We start from the raw sequence: 15,787 nt of genomic DNA on the forward strand, positions 1-15,787 counted from the left end.
GACCAGAGGACTCACTGCCATCCGCCAGGGGAGGAGCGAGCTGGCGTCCGCCAGAGGGCGGACAGTGCGTCCGGAAGCCGGCAAGCAATTTCTTCTCTCTCTCTCCCTCTCTCTCTCTCTCTCTCTCTCTCTCTCTCTCTCTCTCTCTCTCTCTCTCTCTCTCTCTGTGTCTCCACTCACCCTTTCCCTCTCCCCACGCCTACCCTCGTCTCTCCCCCAGGTTCAAAGGTGGCAGGGTGGACCACTGGCTGACAGAACGGCCAGAAGGGCAGCGTCTCCCCTCCAGAGATGGGGGGTGGGGGTGGGGTTAGTCAGACCGGTGGCGCCCCGACCTGAATCGGACGGGGGACGAGTGTGACGAGTAGGAGGGCATGGCCAGGCCGTGATGGTGCACAGCCGGCGCTGAATCAGCTGGTCAGCGGGAGAGTGATATAAAGGAGAGCCGGAGGTGCCAGTTTGAGAGAGAGAGACGCACGCGGCCATGTTTCATGTGTGTCTGTGTTTGTTTATGTTTGTTTTAAGTTAAGTTTCTGATTAAACTTTACGTTAACTGTTCAGCCGGTTCCCGCCTCCTCCTTGCCCACCTTTACCTGTTACAGATAGCTTTACAGAACGTCCGATATGAATAAATTGGAGATTTGTTCAGTTAACAGCGTTTTTTAGTACAATGTGCTCATAAAGTGCTATTCATAAAGTGATTTTTATCTGACATTTTTCTTTACAGAAATTGTTCAATCATGCAGTAACATGATTAAAAACTGCAGAGACTGTGAATCTGAATAGTTGTAAATGCTTATCACAGTCAGTTGAAAAAAGAGAAGCCTCATTTGACAGCAATTACAACTAATAACATTAGTTTAATTGAACAAAACAGTTTCAAACATTTATACAACTTAATCTATGATACTAGCTTAACCAGCGAGACCCGCTTGCTACGTTTTGCTGGTGAACTGCATTGCATAGCCACACCAGCACTAACCTGCAAACCTGGTCTTCTCAACAGAAAGACACTAGACAATTGTAACACAAAATCATCTCATCACAGACTAAATTGCACCAATATTACTGGCAATACAAGAAAGAAGCACTCAGCCGGGAACATATTTGTAACTCTAATGTTGTAATTCTCAAGTAACTACCAATCACAGGAATTATTACTCTATCAATAAGCACTTAAGCATATCTGCTAGCTTGTTTGGGGTCTTGAATGGCTGCCGTTTTGTGCCAGGCCAGAGGAATGCAAATTACAGCACCCTGAATTAGATTAAGAAAATGGAGCTGTTTGAATGGGTGGAGATACATTGACATGATAAGGGCTAATGCAGGGCACCTGCCTCCACTGGAAGCCACTTTGGAGTCAGTGATATCCAGCAGTGTGGGGTGCGGATGGCAGAGGAAGTGGGTTGGGTAATGACAGGGGAGGCAAATTAGACCAAATGCTTCAGTAAACACTGGCTGCACCGAGCCAGTTGGCAGGACTGTGCTGGAAATGAGCTGGAAGTGGCCAAATTTAACTTAATATGTAGGCAATCAAAATAAAACAACAGCAGACTGACGGGGAAGATCAAATGAGGTGATGGAAAAAAAAGCATGTTTCTCCATTGACGTCATCCAAGAAAGATTTCAATTGAAGTTATTTCTTAACATTATAGTACATCTTTTCCCGGGCACAGATTGCTTTTTTGAAGGGCTCTTAAAAGCGTCAAATTGACTTATATATTTCCCTATCTTTTTCCATTGATGAGTAACTGGTTACATGATTACACCTGATCACAAAACTGAACACCCATGAGCAAAGATGTCAACCTCTAGATCTTACATTTCTGGGGAAACCTGCACTAACCCTGCAGATGCCACTGATGTGAATGGGAATGCTATCAGAATGCTCTCTTTGGTAATTTAGAACTTCTTGGCCATAATGAGTGCTGCAATTTCTCCTATTCCTTTTTCTATGAGTGGTCTGTTTTCTCCCCCTTACACTGTCTCTGTTTCCATTTCAGTTAGGATGCTGTCTTAGAAGCCATTTTCCTTTATAGGCAGTAGACAGCACTCTAGCTCACTAGGTTTTGGAATATACCTATAATGTTTGTTAATTGAACCCAAAAAGTATCAGTCAAAATGCGCTTGTATCGATTGACTAATAAATCAGTGACAGTTACTGGTACAGTTTGTAGTGCTGCAAGTTCATGTTTTCTCCTGTTTAAGCAGACTCCATTCTGCACTCTGACAGCTCGGCAAAACTGAAAAGGTATCAGGGAACACACTGCAGCCTGAGAAATTTTAATGGAGAAGAACACACTCACGCACGCAAGCACACACACGTCAGGAGGATGCTTTTAGTGTGTATGACATTAACAGAATTAACACATACACACAAAGATGTGAATTTTTTCCCGCTCTCAAGTCATGGTGCCATTTTCACTTCTTTAAGTGCTACTAGATTGACGTCACATGTGGAAATAAATCTGGAGTGGAAAAAAATTGCACTTCACATCCTCTCCTGCCAACAAAACTGGTGCATAGTTTAGTGAGTCTTATTTTAGTGAGCTGTTTAGCTTTAAGCCATTCAGGAAAATGTGACTGATTTAAACTATTTAGGGATTCAACACTCGTTCTTTCTCACTTTGTTTTCATATAAACTACAAAATACCCTATAAGCATCTATATACAAAGAACATCCTAGATGTTTTCTTCATTAAACAGGGTTTCTGCAGGTTTTATGAAGTTACATTTAATACCTTTTTAAGACCACATAAATAGAAATGTAACAAACAGAAATCCAATCAGAGCTGTATTCTCTCTTATAACATTTAATACCATTACATTGTGAATTTAAGACTTTTTAAGGTCTTAAAACTGAAGTATGTAATTTTTGCGCCACTAGCACCACCAAACGAAATTGCAAAAATAAACTTTGTTTTCAGTTTTTTGAATACGCCACCTGTTGGTCAAACAAAGAGATAGTCCCGCCCCCAACCCATGCCATTTTTTGAGTAACGTTGGTGGGTGGGTCATTCAAAACGAACAGAGAAATTTTTAAAGTGCCACAGAAAGACAATGCTCACAGTTTTTAAGGAAATTAACCTATGAATGGTTTACTTATAGTTGTCTCTGCATATTAAGCTGGGATAGGACAAAGTATTTTAACACAGAAAATGTTACATACTGTACTTCAGCTTTAAATGAAAAGAAGTGCAAATTAAGACTTTTTGAGACTTTTTTAAGACTTGTAGAAACTCTGAAAGCATTGTGCCACTAAAACAGTGCATTACAGTGATTTTACCCCATTTAAGGGGTGGTAATAGACACAACGATAACAGCAATATGGTAAAAGACATCAATGTTAAACAAATACACTACCAGGTGTTTTTAGTCACACCTACTTATTCTTGTAATTGCATAACAAAATTATGCAATTACACAAACGGAAGTAAAATGACGTGACTGTGGCAGCATTTTTGTAAAATTATATTATGTAGCGAATTTAATGTTCACCCAAAAAGATGGTTTTTAAGGTTAATGCTCTATTGAGTTTTAAATGAATAAAACCTACTTCCCTAACCTAGACCCTTAACAGAAACCTAACCAATAGTGTCATAAAAGCAAATGCGAGATGAAAAACACAATAGCTTAAGCAGCCACGCCATTTCGTGGTGCTTCCATAACACTTTGGGCTCATGTGTCGACTTGCATGCTTTGCTGGTCTCAAATCCTATGTTTTCCAGGTCCACGTCCAGTCCAACACTCTATCAGTTGCAAGTTAGTCATGTTTGAGTAAGCTTGTATATGTAGTTGGTTATGTAATGCAAGTGTTAAAATATATCGTCTTTCAAATCGAGTTTGAAAGTGTTTTGATGCAATAAGATAGTATTGTGTGGGGAACAGAGCAGAAAATAAGTGTTAATCTGCTGTTTTATCTGTGATTTGTGTGAAAGTGAATAAAACTCATTGCTGTTGTAGCGCTTCTATAAGTTATTTCATCAGAAAGCTGCAGCGATACTTAAAATGATGCATGTAAAAGTGATTTTGCAAAAATGCAGTTATATTGACGTTTTTATTATAAGACCAGGTTGCCAAAAACATGTTAAACAAATCAAAACTACCAAGCCACCTTTTGTCTAGATTACAATTCAGCACAATCTGTTCAAACAGTTTTAAAGGAGTTTAAATATACAGTATACTGGCCACTTGTTGGCTGCTTTTCCAGTCCCACATTATATTATGTGCCTTTAACTACTGTAATAACATTAAAATACATACAATACAATGTATTAACATATGGAAGGCCGATTAACCATTTCATTATTAAAAAGTGTCCGCAAAATACAGTATGTGCCAAAATTAAAAATAAAACTAAATGATTTGATTTTCCTTTTAATTTAAACTATAACAATGCATCATCCGTGTCAAATAAAAAAATACAATAAAATCGATGATTTGAAATTTCATTTTCACTACAATCTCAAGGCAAGACTGCAGATTTTAAAATGAAAAGGCAAATGTGAATAAGAAATTGCAAATATATATATATTTTTTTACAATAATTCATGCAAAATATTCATGCAATAATAGTAACAGAATTTAAATTCAAATGCAAAGTTCAGTTGTAATTTTATCTTTTATTTTTCAACTTCAATTTTCATTTTCACATTTCAACATGTAAATTCTATGTTAATGAGTGGGTGGTGCTCAAGAGAGGATACTTTAATACAGCGCTTCTCACACTAGGCGGTACAGAGAGGTTACGAGGCCCTCCGTGAAGCCAAGAATCAGTGATACAGCGCTTTTCGGGCCGCAAGAGTTGTGATATCAAGTTCACATTTAAAAATACCAAGCAAGCATTACAGAAAAATGTAGTACTGATTTTTGTTTCATCAGCCAGCTGAATAAATGAACATAAAGTTGGAATCACACTTGTAAAAATGTGCATCATGCATGCAGCAGGCTTTATTTTGCAAAAATAAAAACAGGATTGTTTCCCATCATAGCAAATTAAAACCCCAATATCCCCTCTATCATAATATCAAAACTAGAGAAGGTATATATATAATTTTTTTACTGGCATAAGAGCCAGCTTAATTAGTAATAAGCACTGTCTTGTAACCTCTCTGCGCCCCCTAGTGTGAGAAGCACAGTATTAAAGTATCCTCTCTTGAGCACCATCCACTCATTAACATAGAATTTACATGTTGAAACGTGAAAATAAAAATGAAAAATGAAATTGAAAAATAAGATAACATTTTAAATAAAATTAAAACTGAACTTTGCAATTGAAGTTAAATTCTGTCACTATTATTGCATGAATATTAAGAAAAAGCTGTAAAAAAATGTATTTGCAATATCTTATTCAATTAATTTGACAGGGATGATGCATTGTTATAGTGAAAATTAAAATCAAAATCATATCATTTAATTGTATTTTTAATTTTGGCACATATTTTGCGGACACTTTTTAATAATGAAATGGTTAATCGGGTTTTCATTTTTATCAATTTATTAATTTATTTAAAATTGGTAGAATCTGCTGTCCATATTAACATGCTCTGCAAAATTCTCAAAAGACTCACATTTTCTGCTGATGTTGCGGTACTGTTAGGTGTAGGAGTTGGGTGGTTACAGTAAGGGGTAGAGGTTAGGGTTTAAGGTAAAGGTTAGGGTAGGGTTAGGGTTAGGATTGGGATTGGGAGTAAGGTTAACAATGTAATTACAAATGTGATTAAATGCAGGTACATTAAATGTAAGTACAATGTAACACCACGTATGTACATAATAAGTACATTGTATCAAATGCTTAAGTTCATAGTACGTAAAAACACTAAATATAAAGTGGGTCTGCTTTTCCTTTACTATCTGGTCAAAATCCATTTCAAAAGATATTTTTAATATAAATTTTAGTTTTTTAAAGAAATTCATGCTGAATTGTTATAAAATTGTCTAAAAAACTAATTTAAGCAGTAGCCTTTAGTTTAAAAGATTTGTAAGATCATGAGAAACTATTTCAGCTAAGTGTGTCCAAACTTTAGACTGGTAGTATAATTATTAATAAACCATTTTTCAATAGAATGTTTAATGAAAAAAACTACTTCAACCCATGTACTTCAACAAACATATTTCTACAGTTTAAAATAATGATATGATCTAAGGATGACAAATAAATTACATATAAGAAACCTTTAGACTGTATCAAAAGGAATATACTGGAGACTATAGGGGAAATCAGTGTGATCAATACCTAGGCCAACGGTGGGGATAACCCAATATAAGACCTTTGAAATCCCTCACCTCTGGTCCTCCAGCAGGGTGAGGCTTGATATAAACCGATCCCTTTTGCCTTTGTGAAACTAGATTTATTTAGCTTTGACGAGCACTTAATGTAGTTTGCTCCCTCATAAAAGGTCTAGAAACTCACTATCTGTTTTCATTCCATTGAATGCAATGCCTTTATGATGCTTTAAGTCTGCCTGCTGCAGTATGAGCAAAAGGAGGGCAGGAAGTAAACGAGAGTGCACTGTTGTAAAGGGCAGCTCTGAAATTGCCAGGTATTTTCACATTTCCTCTCCTTAGGCCTCTCTGATTCATCAGGTCCATATGTTCTCAGCCAGTGGGCTGGTGAGGGTGGGTGCAGACAAGTGTTTTGCCTACTGTGACAGCTGTGGGTAATTCGCCTGGTCTTTCCGGCTTATGGAAAAGAAGTGCTGGGATATTTTTTGCTTGATATCAGCAAAATGCTACAGGAGGCGGGTGAGGTGGTTCATTTGCCTGTTGGAGCGAAATATCTGATGGAGAAATGGCAAACTCATTCTGAGGACAGAACAGCGAAGGGTAAGACTGATGCTGTCTTCTCTCTCCTCTGCAATGCTGCTGCGCCCATTAGCAGCAGAGGAGCGTTCCTCAAATCGACTTCAAAAGAGCCCTACTGAATATTGAGATGTAAGGACGGGGCCCATATCAAAGAGTGCAAGGTTGTTACATTAACATGAACAATTACGAAGACAAAAACAAGCAATGAAAAAATTGTAATTAACTAAAATGCACATAAAACGGAAATTTGCCAAAGGATGAAAACGAAATTGAGACTATATAAGTGCAGAATATAAACGAAAACTAAATACAATTTAAAAAGAAAATTATTTTAGCTTTTCATGTTTTCAATCAATGCTGGATCTCTGAAGCCTGACTTTTGAAAAAAGAAAAGAAAATTCCAAATAATAAAACGAGGCAAATAATTGACAGTTTGCATTGTGTAAGTGACATTTAGGCACAGGTAAATCTGAAAACAAACACAGCAATAGTAAATCAGTGTGCATCGAAGTGGTTACAGCAAATTATAATGCAGATGCCTTAAGACAACATGACACTCTAATTTAGCCGATTCAGTCTTAAACAAAACTTTTGAATATACTTCAAAGAATCTATGCCATTAACTACACAAAGTTTGGAAAATCAAGCTACACCGTGCTCTGGTGCGGGCCATCTGACACAAGATGTGAGTTTTAACTTTAATGGTATTATTTGAGTATGGTGCAGTTTTTTGACGAAGTGTAATATGCGTCATGTAGGAAGATCATAGGCAACAATTTATGGTCCTATGTTATGCATTAGCTATAAAGGTTCCGACCGGTCAGTGGTTAGAAATCACACAAAACAGAATTAAACAAATAGGGACCAAACACATTCCTGTGCAAAAAAGCTAGACACAGGTGTCTCAAGAACGCTATTAAAAGATTCAGTTATTTTTAATTTGACATGGTGTCTAAAAACATGGCTCTAAAAATGATTACCTGTTAATTATATTTTATTAATCCAACTGAAACTAAATAAAAACTAAGGGGCAAATTTACTAAAAAGTTGTGGCACTTTTGCGTGTGGTATTTAGCACTGAAATATCACAAACTCTTTAGTATTTAAATTAAGTCATTGTTATTTCTTTCTGTGTGAACACGCCTGTTTTTATGTAAATTAGGCTCATTTTAGAATGTGCTTCACTCACAAACATTGCCTGCCACAATTTACATTGTGCTATTATCGTCCAATGAAAGCAGGCGATAAAGTGAATGTTTTTTAAAAGAGAGATTTGTGTACATTTTGTACCGATCGTGGTAGCAGTAATTCATCAAATAATAATCAAATGGTGGTGAAGAGAATTATAACATGGCATATATCCAGATGTGCAGTGTAATTCATTCTTGGTTAATTCCTCCCAAAAAATAATTGTCAAAAAATACAAAGAACTATTAATGCACCATTTAAACTTACTAAAACTTAGGTAAAATTAAAAATACACAGGATCTGAGGGGATCCATCCCTTCGCTGGTGATGCAATTGGTTTTTCTCAGGACATGTCAACTCTAAAATGTTTTCAGTTGAAAATTTAATTTTCCGTTTCCTAATGTCAGCGTTTTCCAAAGTTTTGGTGGAGGAAAACACCATTCAAGTGTTGATGAGAGGCCCAAATGTAGCAAAATCAATACGTTTTCAACTGAAAACATTAGAGTGGACATGGCCTCAGGCTCACACAGAGAATGAGTACGATTTTATCACATGGTGACCACACCACACTGACCTAACTAATGCTAATTAAACACAAACCTATAAACCAACAGATCCTAGCTAGACTGTATACATGTCTACCCTGGACATGATGCTTTGGAGCAAAAAGCTATTAAATGGGATTTCATAACCCTTCTGTTAGTTCTCCGTCGCTACATGAATGACATGGACATTGAATACTAAAGAAGAAGAGGGAACAGAGGTGTTATCTCAACAGCATGGCCACTGGGCAAAACTCACATCCAGATTCTACAGCAATTCCAATTAGTCTGGAATCTATTACCTCTGCCTGCGGCCCTAGGAAACTCATCACCATGTGAATTACTGCTATGTATGACATTCAATATCCGCTATGAACCAACAAAATATTTCTTGTATTAGCATGGTAATCATTCATCTGTCTATAACCACTGGCGCTAATGATTATTTACCTGCCATGCTTTTTTTTTTTTTACCAAAGCGACAATGAATTCTGACAAGAAGCTAGTCAAGAAGACTTCAACAGGGGAGTTAAAATAACAATGAAATTTACTGAATTGAAAAGCAGGTTTCAATGCGATACAGGGTCAATTGAATCTGTTAACCCCAACATTTATATTTCCTAATGGTAATTTATATTTCCTATCACTGGTAGACAAAATAGTTCCCTCCATTCTCCAGTTGACAGCTGGTGACAAGGTACATTTTCCTAAATGTGGCCCTGTCCTGGACGGTGGGACATATCTGTAATAGAGGTCAGCTGGTCTTATTCCTCATAATACATTCCGAGGCCAGCCAGGACATGTTGTAATGAAACACATTTTGTAGCATATTGCAAAAATAAACAGTAAAGCGATTCACAAGCGACTACAGAGCTAATTCCACCCAGCTAAATTCTGCAAATAAATTCCAAGGCCCTGCTTGGTACGGTATATTCTGTCTGACGCTACGTTCGGTGAGTCAATCTCGACTTGTCACCAGCTATTCAAGCAGTATATCCGCACTGTCCTTTCATCTCCAGGCCTGCGATGTGGAGCCACTTCAGCCCGGCTCAAGGTAATCACTTCCAGTCGACTTGAGAGTTTCTCTCCCCTGGTGTTGTCAGGGTCCAGGTACTGGATAAAGCAGACATTACAGGGTGTGACAGCAAGCGCTCAGCCATTACTAACCCACAGGCAGGAGAACAGAGAGCTGAGAGTGAGCAGGTTATTCCAGAATACAAAGGGCAATCAGAGTGCTGTGCTGTGGTAGGGCTGGATCTGTGGTAGAATCTACTGGTGTATCGGCAGAGGGTTTTTATGATGGAAAAACAGGTCTGATAATTTTACTTCAAGGCAACTTGACAACTTCAAGATAGGCAAGTGCTACAACAGCAAATGAAAGTTGGGATGCTTGCCATCTGCATTAAGTACGGTCCAAAATGCAGCTTTGTCATGTTATGAACAGCCCAATTAGGCAGGAAAGCCCTCCAAGGGTCTTGAATCAGGGCAAACAGGCCAAATAGGCTAAAAAAGATTATACTCCACATTTGCTTGGCAGCATTTGGAAAAGAGCTACAACAGCTATTAAAAGTTAGAGTGGACATTGTCTTGCTTAGCCGACTGTTGATTATCATCATCAAGTCCGGTGTACGATGCAGCTTATTCTGGTCAAGAACCACCCATTTAGGCAAATCACTAACATATGCGATGAGATTTTGTGCTACGTGACTAAAAATGTCTGTGAATAGCAACTGGATGATACATTTTCAGATTTCCCAAACCATTGATTGAGTAGTGTAGTAGCAAAGAAGTTCAGCACTGAGATTCTTTCACTACATGTTGACAGTAAATGTTTGGTTTGAATCCATGTAATATGTGTCAAAAAACAAGATCCACGTCATTGAATCATCTCTCTCTTTTAATACCCTTTCTGTTATTTACAGCGAGTTGTTGATAAAAATAAACAATAAATAAACATTTAATTCGAATTACAAATAGCGCAAATGCGGTAAAGAAACAGAGCCACTCCTTTATTTAATGTGCGCTCAATTAAAACACTTCTGTGAGACGCTTACTGAACTGCCGCTATTTTTAAAGAGACAGTACTGTTTTAGCACTTGTTCTACAACTCATGTAAATACTTGCAAATGGTATGAATTACACATGTAAACAAAACAAAAAACATGCAACTTTATATGTATATCTGTATATATATTTATATACGGCCTATGTATGCGATTTCAAGACATATTTATTGATGGAACACATGGAATTTGTACATTTTTTGAATGATCAAAAGCTTGTGAATAAGAATAAAACTCAATCGGGAAATCTGTATCAATAGCCAGCCCTATAACCATGAGAGCAAATTAAAATATACAGACGTGCTCAAGGACATCTTGTTCACTTGCAAGATTCTCAAACAAAACACAGAATATATTTCTACGGTAAGATGCCACAAACCTCACAAACTTCAGCAACTAGTTTTAACATATTGAGCTGTGGTGCTCATGGGAAACCCAGGCTTTAGTTTGGGCTGGGTCATGTTCCCATTCAGGTCCTCTTTCTCTTTCCTCTTGATTTACTGTCTCTCTAATACTGGGACTTTTGATAAAAATTGGCAAAAAATGTGAAGCTAAAAAACAAGCTGCACTAATTGTAGCAGCCTGGGAACAGAGGTTTATAGTAACTAAGTACAAATACATTTTAAGTATATTTCCCTTTCCTCGAGTATAAATATTAATGTTGACTTTTACCTTTTACCTCACTATATTTTGAAGAAAAATAATACAGATACATTAGCACAAAAATGACACAAATATAAACTGCATGCGGCTCAGTGATAACAAATAACAGAAAACCGAGAGGTGAAAGAAAAAGATAAAAGAGCACATTCATAGAACTGTCTGTTTGTGAGACAGCCGGGAGATTATGTTTGGTTGGGGTTACCTTGAGGTCATGCTGGCGGGCTTCCTGCATGTCCTGAACAGCGCAGCAATGGGCTTCCTGCAGACGCTGCTCTCTGCGCTGGTGCTCCAGCTCAATCTCCTGCATCTGCTGGCCCAGGTGCTCTCGCTCTTGACTGAACTGTGCCTGCAGCTGCTGCAGGGAGTGCTGTGATTGTGAAAGTTGCATTTCTAGACTCTGTTTCAGCAAGGAAATCTGTACATGAAAAAAGAGGCACAGAGACAGTAAGTAGAAGACATGAGACGAGGTGATTGGGCGATTCTTCAGTTCGGGGCACTTTTGACTACCTGAAAAATTTCTTCTGAAAACAGTAATCAGGATATGTCCTGGAATAAAGATCGGACAATGGCCTTGACCAAGCTTCGGGTGGATTTTGGTATAATATAAAATAGTGAAGATTTTTGCTATTGTGTCTGATGGTAATGATGTTTGATGACAATGACATTTCTCATTTTTTGGAGAAAAGTTAGAGAAAGCCTTGGACTTATTTACACAATTATCTTTAAACTTATAAGAAATAAAAAATAAAATGATTGTTTCTTAAATAAAATTCTCAAATACTGATCAGTTTGGTAATGACATCTAATAAACCTGTTAATTTCCTAATAAACCTCTAATTTCAATGACAACTAAATATAAAATAACTAGAATGCTTGATGTGATGTTGGTGACAGTATTGGGGAAAGAGATATATATATATATATATATATATATATATATATATATATATATATATATATATATATATATATAAATATATTGTATATACTGTAAAACATCATATTAATTGATAGAATACATGGAATTTGTAAATTTTTTAATGCTAAAATGTGACAAAAGTTTAAAAACTAAAGAAAAAATTTAATTTGCAAAATCAGTATTTTCATAATGTACCCTTCATAATTAACAGCATTAGCTGAGAAAGAATTTCTTCCTTATTAAATCAAAATGAACATTATAACTGAATGTAACGGTACGTGGAAAGGAGGAAGCTGGGGCCGGCTTGACAAAACATAGACATTTATCTTTCATTTATCAACACTTTTCAGCCGCACACAATAACACACTGCTTCATACTACGTTATGCTTTTCAGCTTCACTTCACATAAACTCTGTTGGCTTTTCAGCTCAACACTACACACTTCAGCAGTTACAGAAATACTCAAACCAGACCATCTGCACCAACAAACATCCATGCGATTATCTAATCAGCCAATCATGTGGCAGCAGTGCAGTGCATAAAATCATGCAGATATGTGTCAGGAGCTTCAGTTAATGTTCAAATCAACCGTCAGAATGGGGAAAAATGTGATCTCAGTGATTTGGACTGTGGCATGATTGTTGGTGCCAGGTGGTCTGGTTTGAGTATTTCTGTAACTGCTGATCTCCTGGGATTTTCATGCACAACAGTCTCTAGAATTTACTCCAAATGGTGCCAAAAACAAAAAAAAAAACATCCAGTGATCGGCAGTTCTATGGATGGAAATGCCTTGTTGATGAGAGAGGTCAACAGAGAATGGACAGACTGTTTAAAACTGACAAAGTCTACGGTAACTCAGATAACTGCTCTGTACAATTGTGGTGAGAAGAATAGCATCTCAGAATGCTATTCTGAGATGCAGGTTGGCGCTGTTTTGGCGGCACGAGGGGGACCTACACAATATTAGGCAGGTAGTTTTAATGTTGTGGCTGATCTGTGTATATATATTTATATATATATATATATATATATATATATATATATATATATATATATATATATATATATATATATAGTCTGAGTTTTAAATGTGAATGTGTGTAATCACTGTCTAATTCTGTAACTTTAAGTATCACTGTAAGTTAAAGCCTATTTGCACTCAGCAGATGATCATTAAATTGACAAATTTTTTATGTAATTAATGTTGATGGGTGGAAACTCAAACTTTCGCCCACTCAAACTTTCGCCCACAAACCTGAATGAGTGGTTGCATACCAGCTCCTTTTATACCTGTATGTCCGGGGGAGTGGCATGCAAATTCCACTCGCCAATTCCCATTGGCCTTTTTTCAAAAAAGCAGAGGTGTTTGGGGCTCCCAAGAGTGACCCCTAGTGTCACTACATCGACACAACGTTGAGTGAGTGACAGATAGGGATCAGATACTTCCACCCCAAAAATCACACCACTGTTTGAGCCAATTTGGCTGGTCGAGATGCTCAAACAAACAGAGAAATGTTTTGATACCAGCACAGAGCCACGGTATTTACTCTTTTCAGAAGAATCAACCAATATGAATGACTCTGCACATAAAGCATGGGTATGATAGGATTTTAACATCCAAAAAGAGAATATTTAAGAATAAAAAAATAAATTAAAAAAACTTGCCAGAGTAGTGCTTGCCTGTGCAAAACTCCCTGACAAAATGCTAAACTGTTGTTGGTGGCTGCTAGGGAGTGCTGTGCGGTTGCTAAGGTATTCTGAGTTTGCACCCGTTTAATCATCAACAAGGCGAGTATAATCACTTAGAAAATTAGTAGCACACCTTAACAACCTGCATAAACTGAGGTATCATTTATGCCCATCGGTCAAATGGTATGGGACAAGTTAAGCATCAAAGTTTAATACTAAGTGTTAGGGATTTTCAAAACCGCTAATGCCCCAATTATGAGCAATAATAATAGTGATACATGCCTAAGGGGTCATTCAACCCTGTTACATTTATATATATAAAAAAAAGAGCAGTAGTTTTGATTTTCTTTTTTTTTCTTTTTTTTGTGATTTCTCCCCTTTTCTCCCCAATTTGGAAAGCCCAATTCACAATGCGCTCTAAGTCCTTGTGGTGGCGTAGTGACTCGAATCAATCTGGGTGGCAGAAGATGAATCTCAGTTGCTTCCGTGTCTGAGACCATCAATCCGAGCATTTTATCATTTGGCTTGGTGAGCGTGTTACCGCGGAGACATAGCACATGTGGAGGCTTCACGCTATTCTCCGCGGCATCCACGCGCAACTCACCACGTGCCCCACCGAGAGCGAGAACCACATTATAGCGACCACGAGGAGGTTACCCCATGTGACTCTACCCTCCTTAGCAACAGGGCCAATTTGTTTGCTTAGAAGACCTGGCTGGAGTCACTCAGCATGCCCTGGATTCGAACTCGTGACTCTAGGGGTGGTAGTCAGCGTCTTTACTTGCTGAGCTACCCAGGCCCCCTCAACATGTATTTTTAAAGTTTCAGTTATTTTTAACTTGACACATCGTCTAAAAATTGCGGCACTTTTGCGCAAGAAGCTGAAAAACCAGCGAGACATGTTGCAATGGTCCAAGACGTCCCTCTAGAGCAAGTTTACATAGAAAAAACAGTGCACAAAGACAAAAAAAATTAATTCTGTATGAACGGCCCCCTTAGCAAGCACCTCAAATTAGCTAAACTATGAAAAACATTTTGATTATAGAGACCAATAGAAGAGATGATGAAAAGGTGGCAATGATAAGACATCTTATCATTCATTTTGATGATCACACCATTTCTATCTCCACAAATTGTTACGAGGTTTGTGTGTGTAATAACACATTGGCTCTTGTTTTCCTCTGTGAGTAGAGTATGTGGGTGTAAATTCATGTCTGGCAATCATGTCTACAAGCACTGAATCAGGAAGACTGTGCCTGGGATAAGGTGAGAAGTCAGACACTGGCAACAGACATGTTCTCCATATACAAATCGTTATTTCAAAACGCGAATCAGCGAGGCTGCAGGTTTGTGGAAACGCCAGCCCACTCATTGGCCTGATTAGCAGAGTCACTTATGGGTGGAGGGTGACAGAGAGAGATCCAATGTGTTATTGTAACCGAAATGGCCCACGTTGTATCTGCCAACAAGTTGAAACTTGTGAAGGCAGTAAAATGATGCTGCACTCGTCATCACTTCAGCGACTAACTTAATTTCCAAGCAGGCTGGAAATGGCTCCGTAATGGTTGAGAAATCACAGCTCATATCACAGCCAGTGTGTTTGAGGAAGTAGAATGCTGACAAAAAGATGAATGCACAGCCTAATGTGAATGTGAGCAATAATAATAAAACAATGCTAACAAATACGCAGCGCATAGATACAGTAGATGAATAGAGCTTCAGGGTGTCTACACACTAGAGAAAACTCAGACAGGCTTTTGATGGATAGGAATGAATAAGATTTGGTTTGAGGGCTGGGAAAGAGTCAGGTCAGATTGAAATCAAGTGGAAATATGGGAAATTATACTAATGAAAGCTGGACCTGCCTCTCTGAAATTCTCATTGGTCAATGGATAGCTACATCATAGAGTGTAGCTGCAAA

The 15,787-nt window shown here is 37.8% G+C and overlaps 1 protein-coding gene across 2 annotated transcripts in view; it reads right to left on the reverse strand.

Annotated features, from left to right (window-relative positions):
• Positions 1–15,787, reverse strand: part of LOC127416039 (protein FAM184A-like) — a 172,765-nt gene that overhangs the window by 47,145 nt on the left and 109,833 nt on the right. For both annotated transcript variants that reach the window (XM_051655131.1, XM_051655130.1), the window contains exon 11: positions 11,460–11,672. In XM_051655131.1, coding sequence (XP_051511091.1) covers positions 11,460–11,672 — 213 coding nt within the window. The remainder of the gene's footprint in view (positions 1–11,459; positions 11,673–15,787) is intronic.

This window comes from Myxocyprinus asiaticus, chromosome 25, assembly GCF_019703515.2.
Source record: "Myxocyprinus asiaticus isolate MX2 ecotype Aquarium Trade chromosome 25, UBuf_Myxa_2, whole genome shotgun sequence".
Classification (NCBI taxonomy): Eukaryota; Metazoa; Chordata; class Actinopteri; order Cypriniformes; family Catostomidae; genus Myxocyprinus; species Myxocyprinus asiaticus.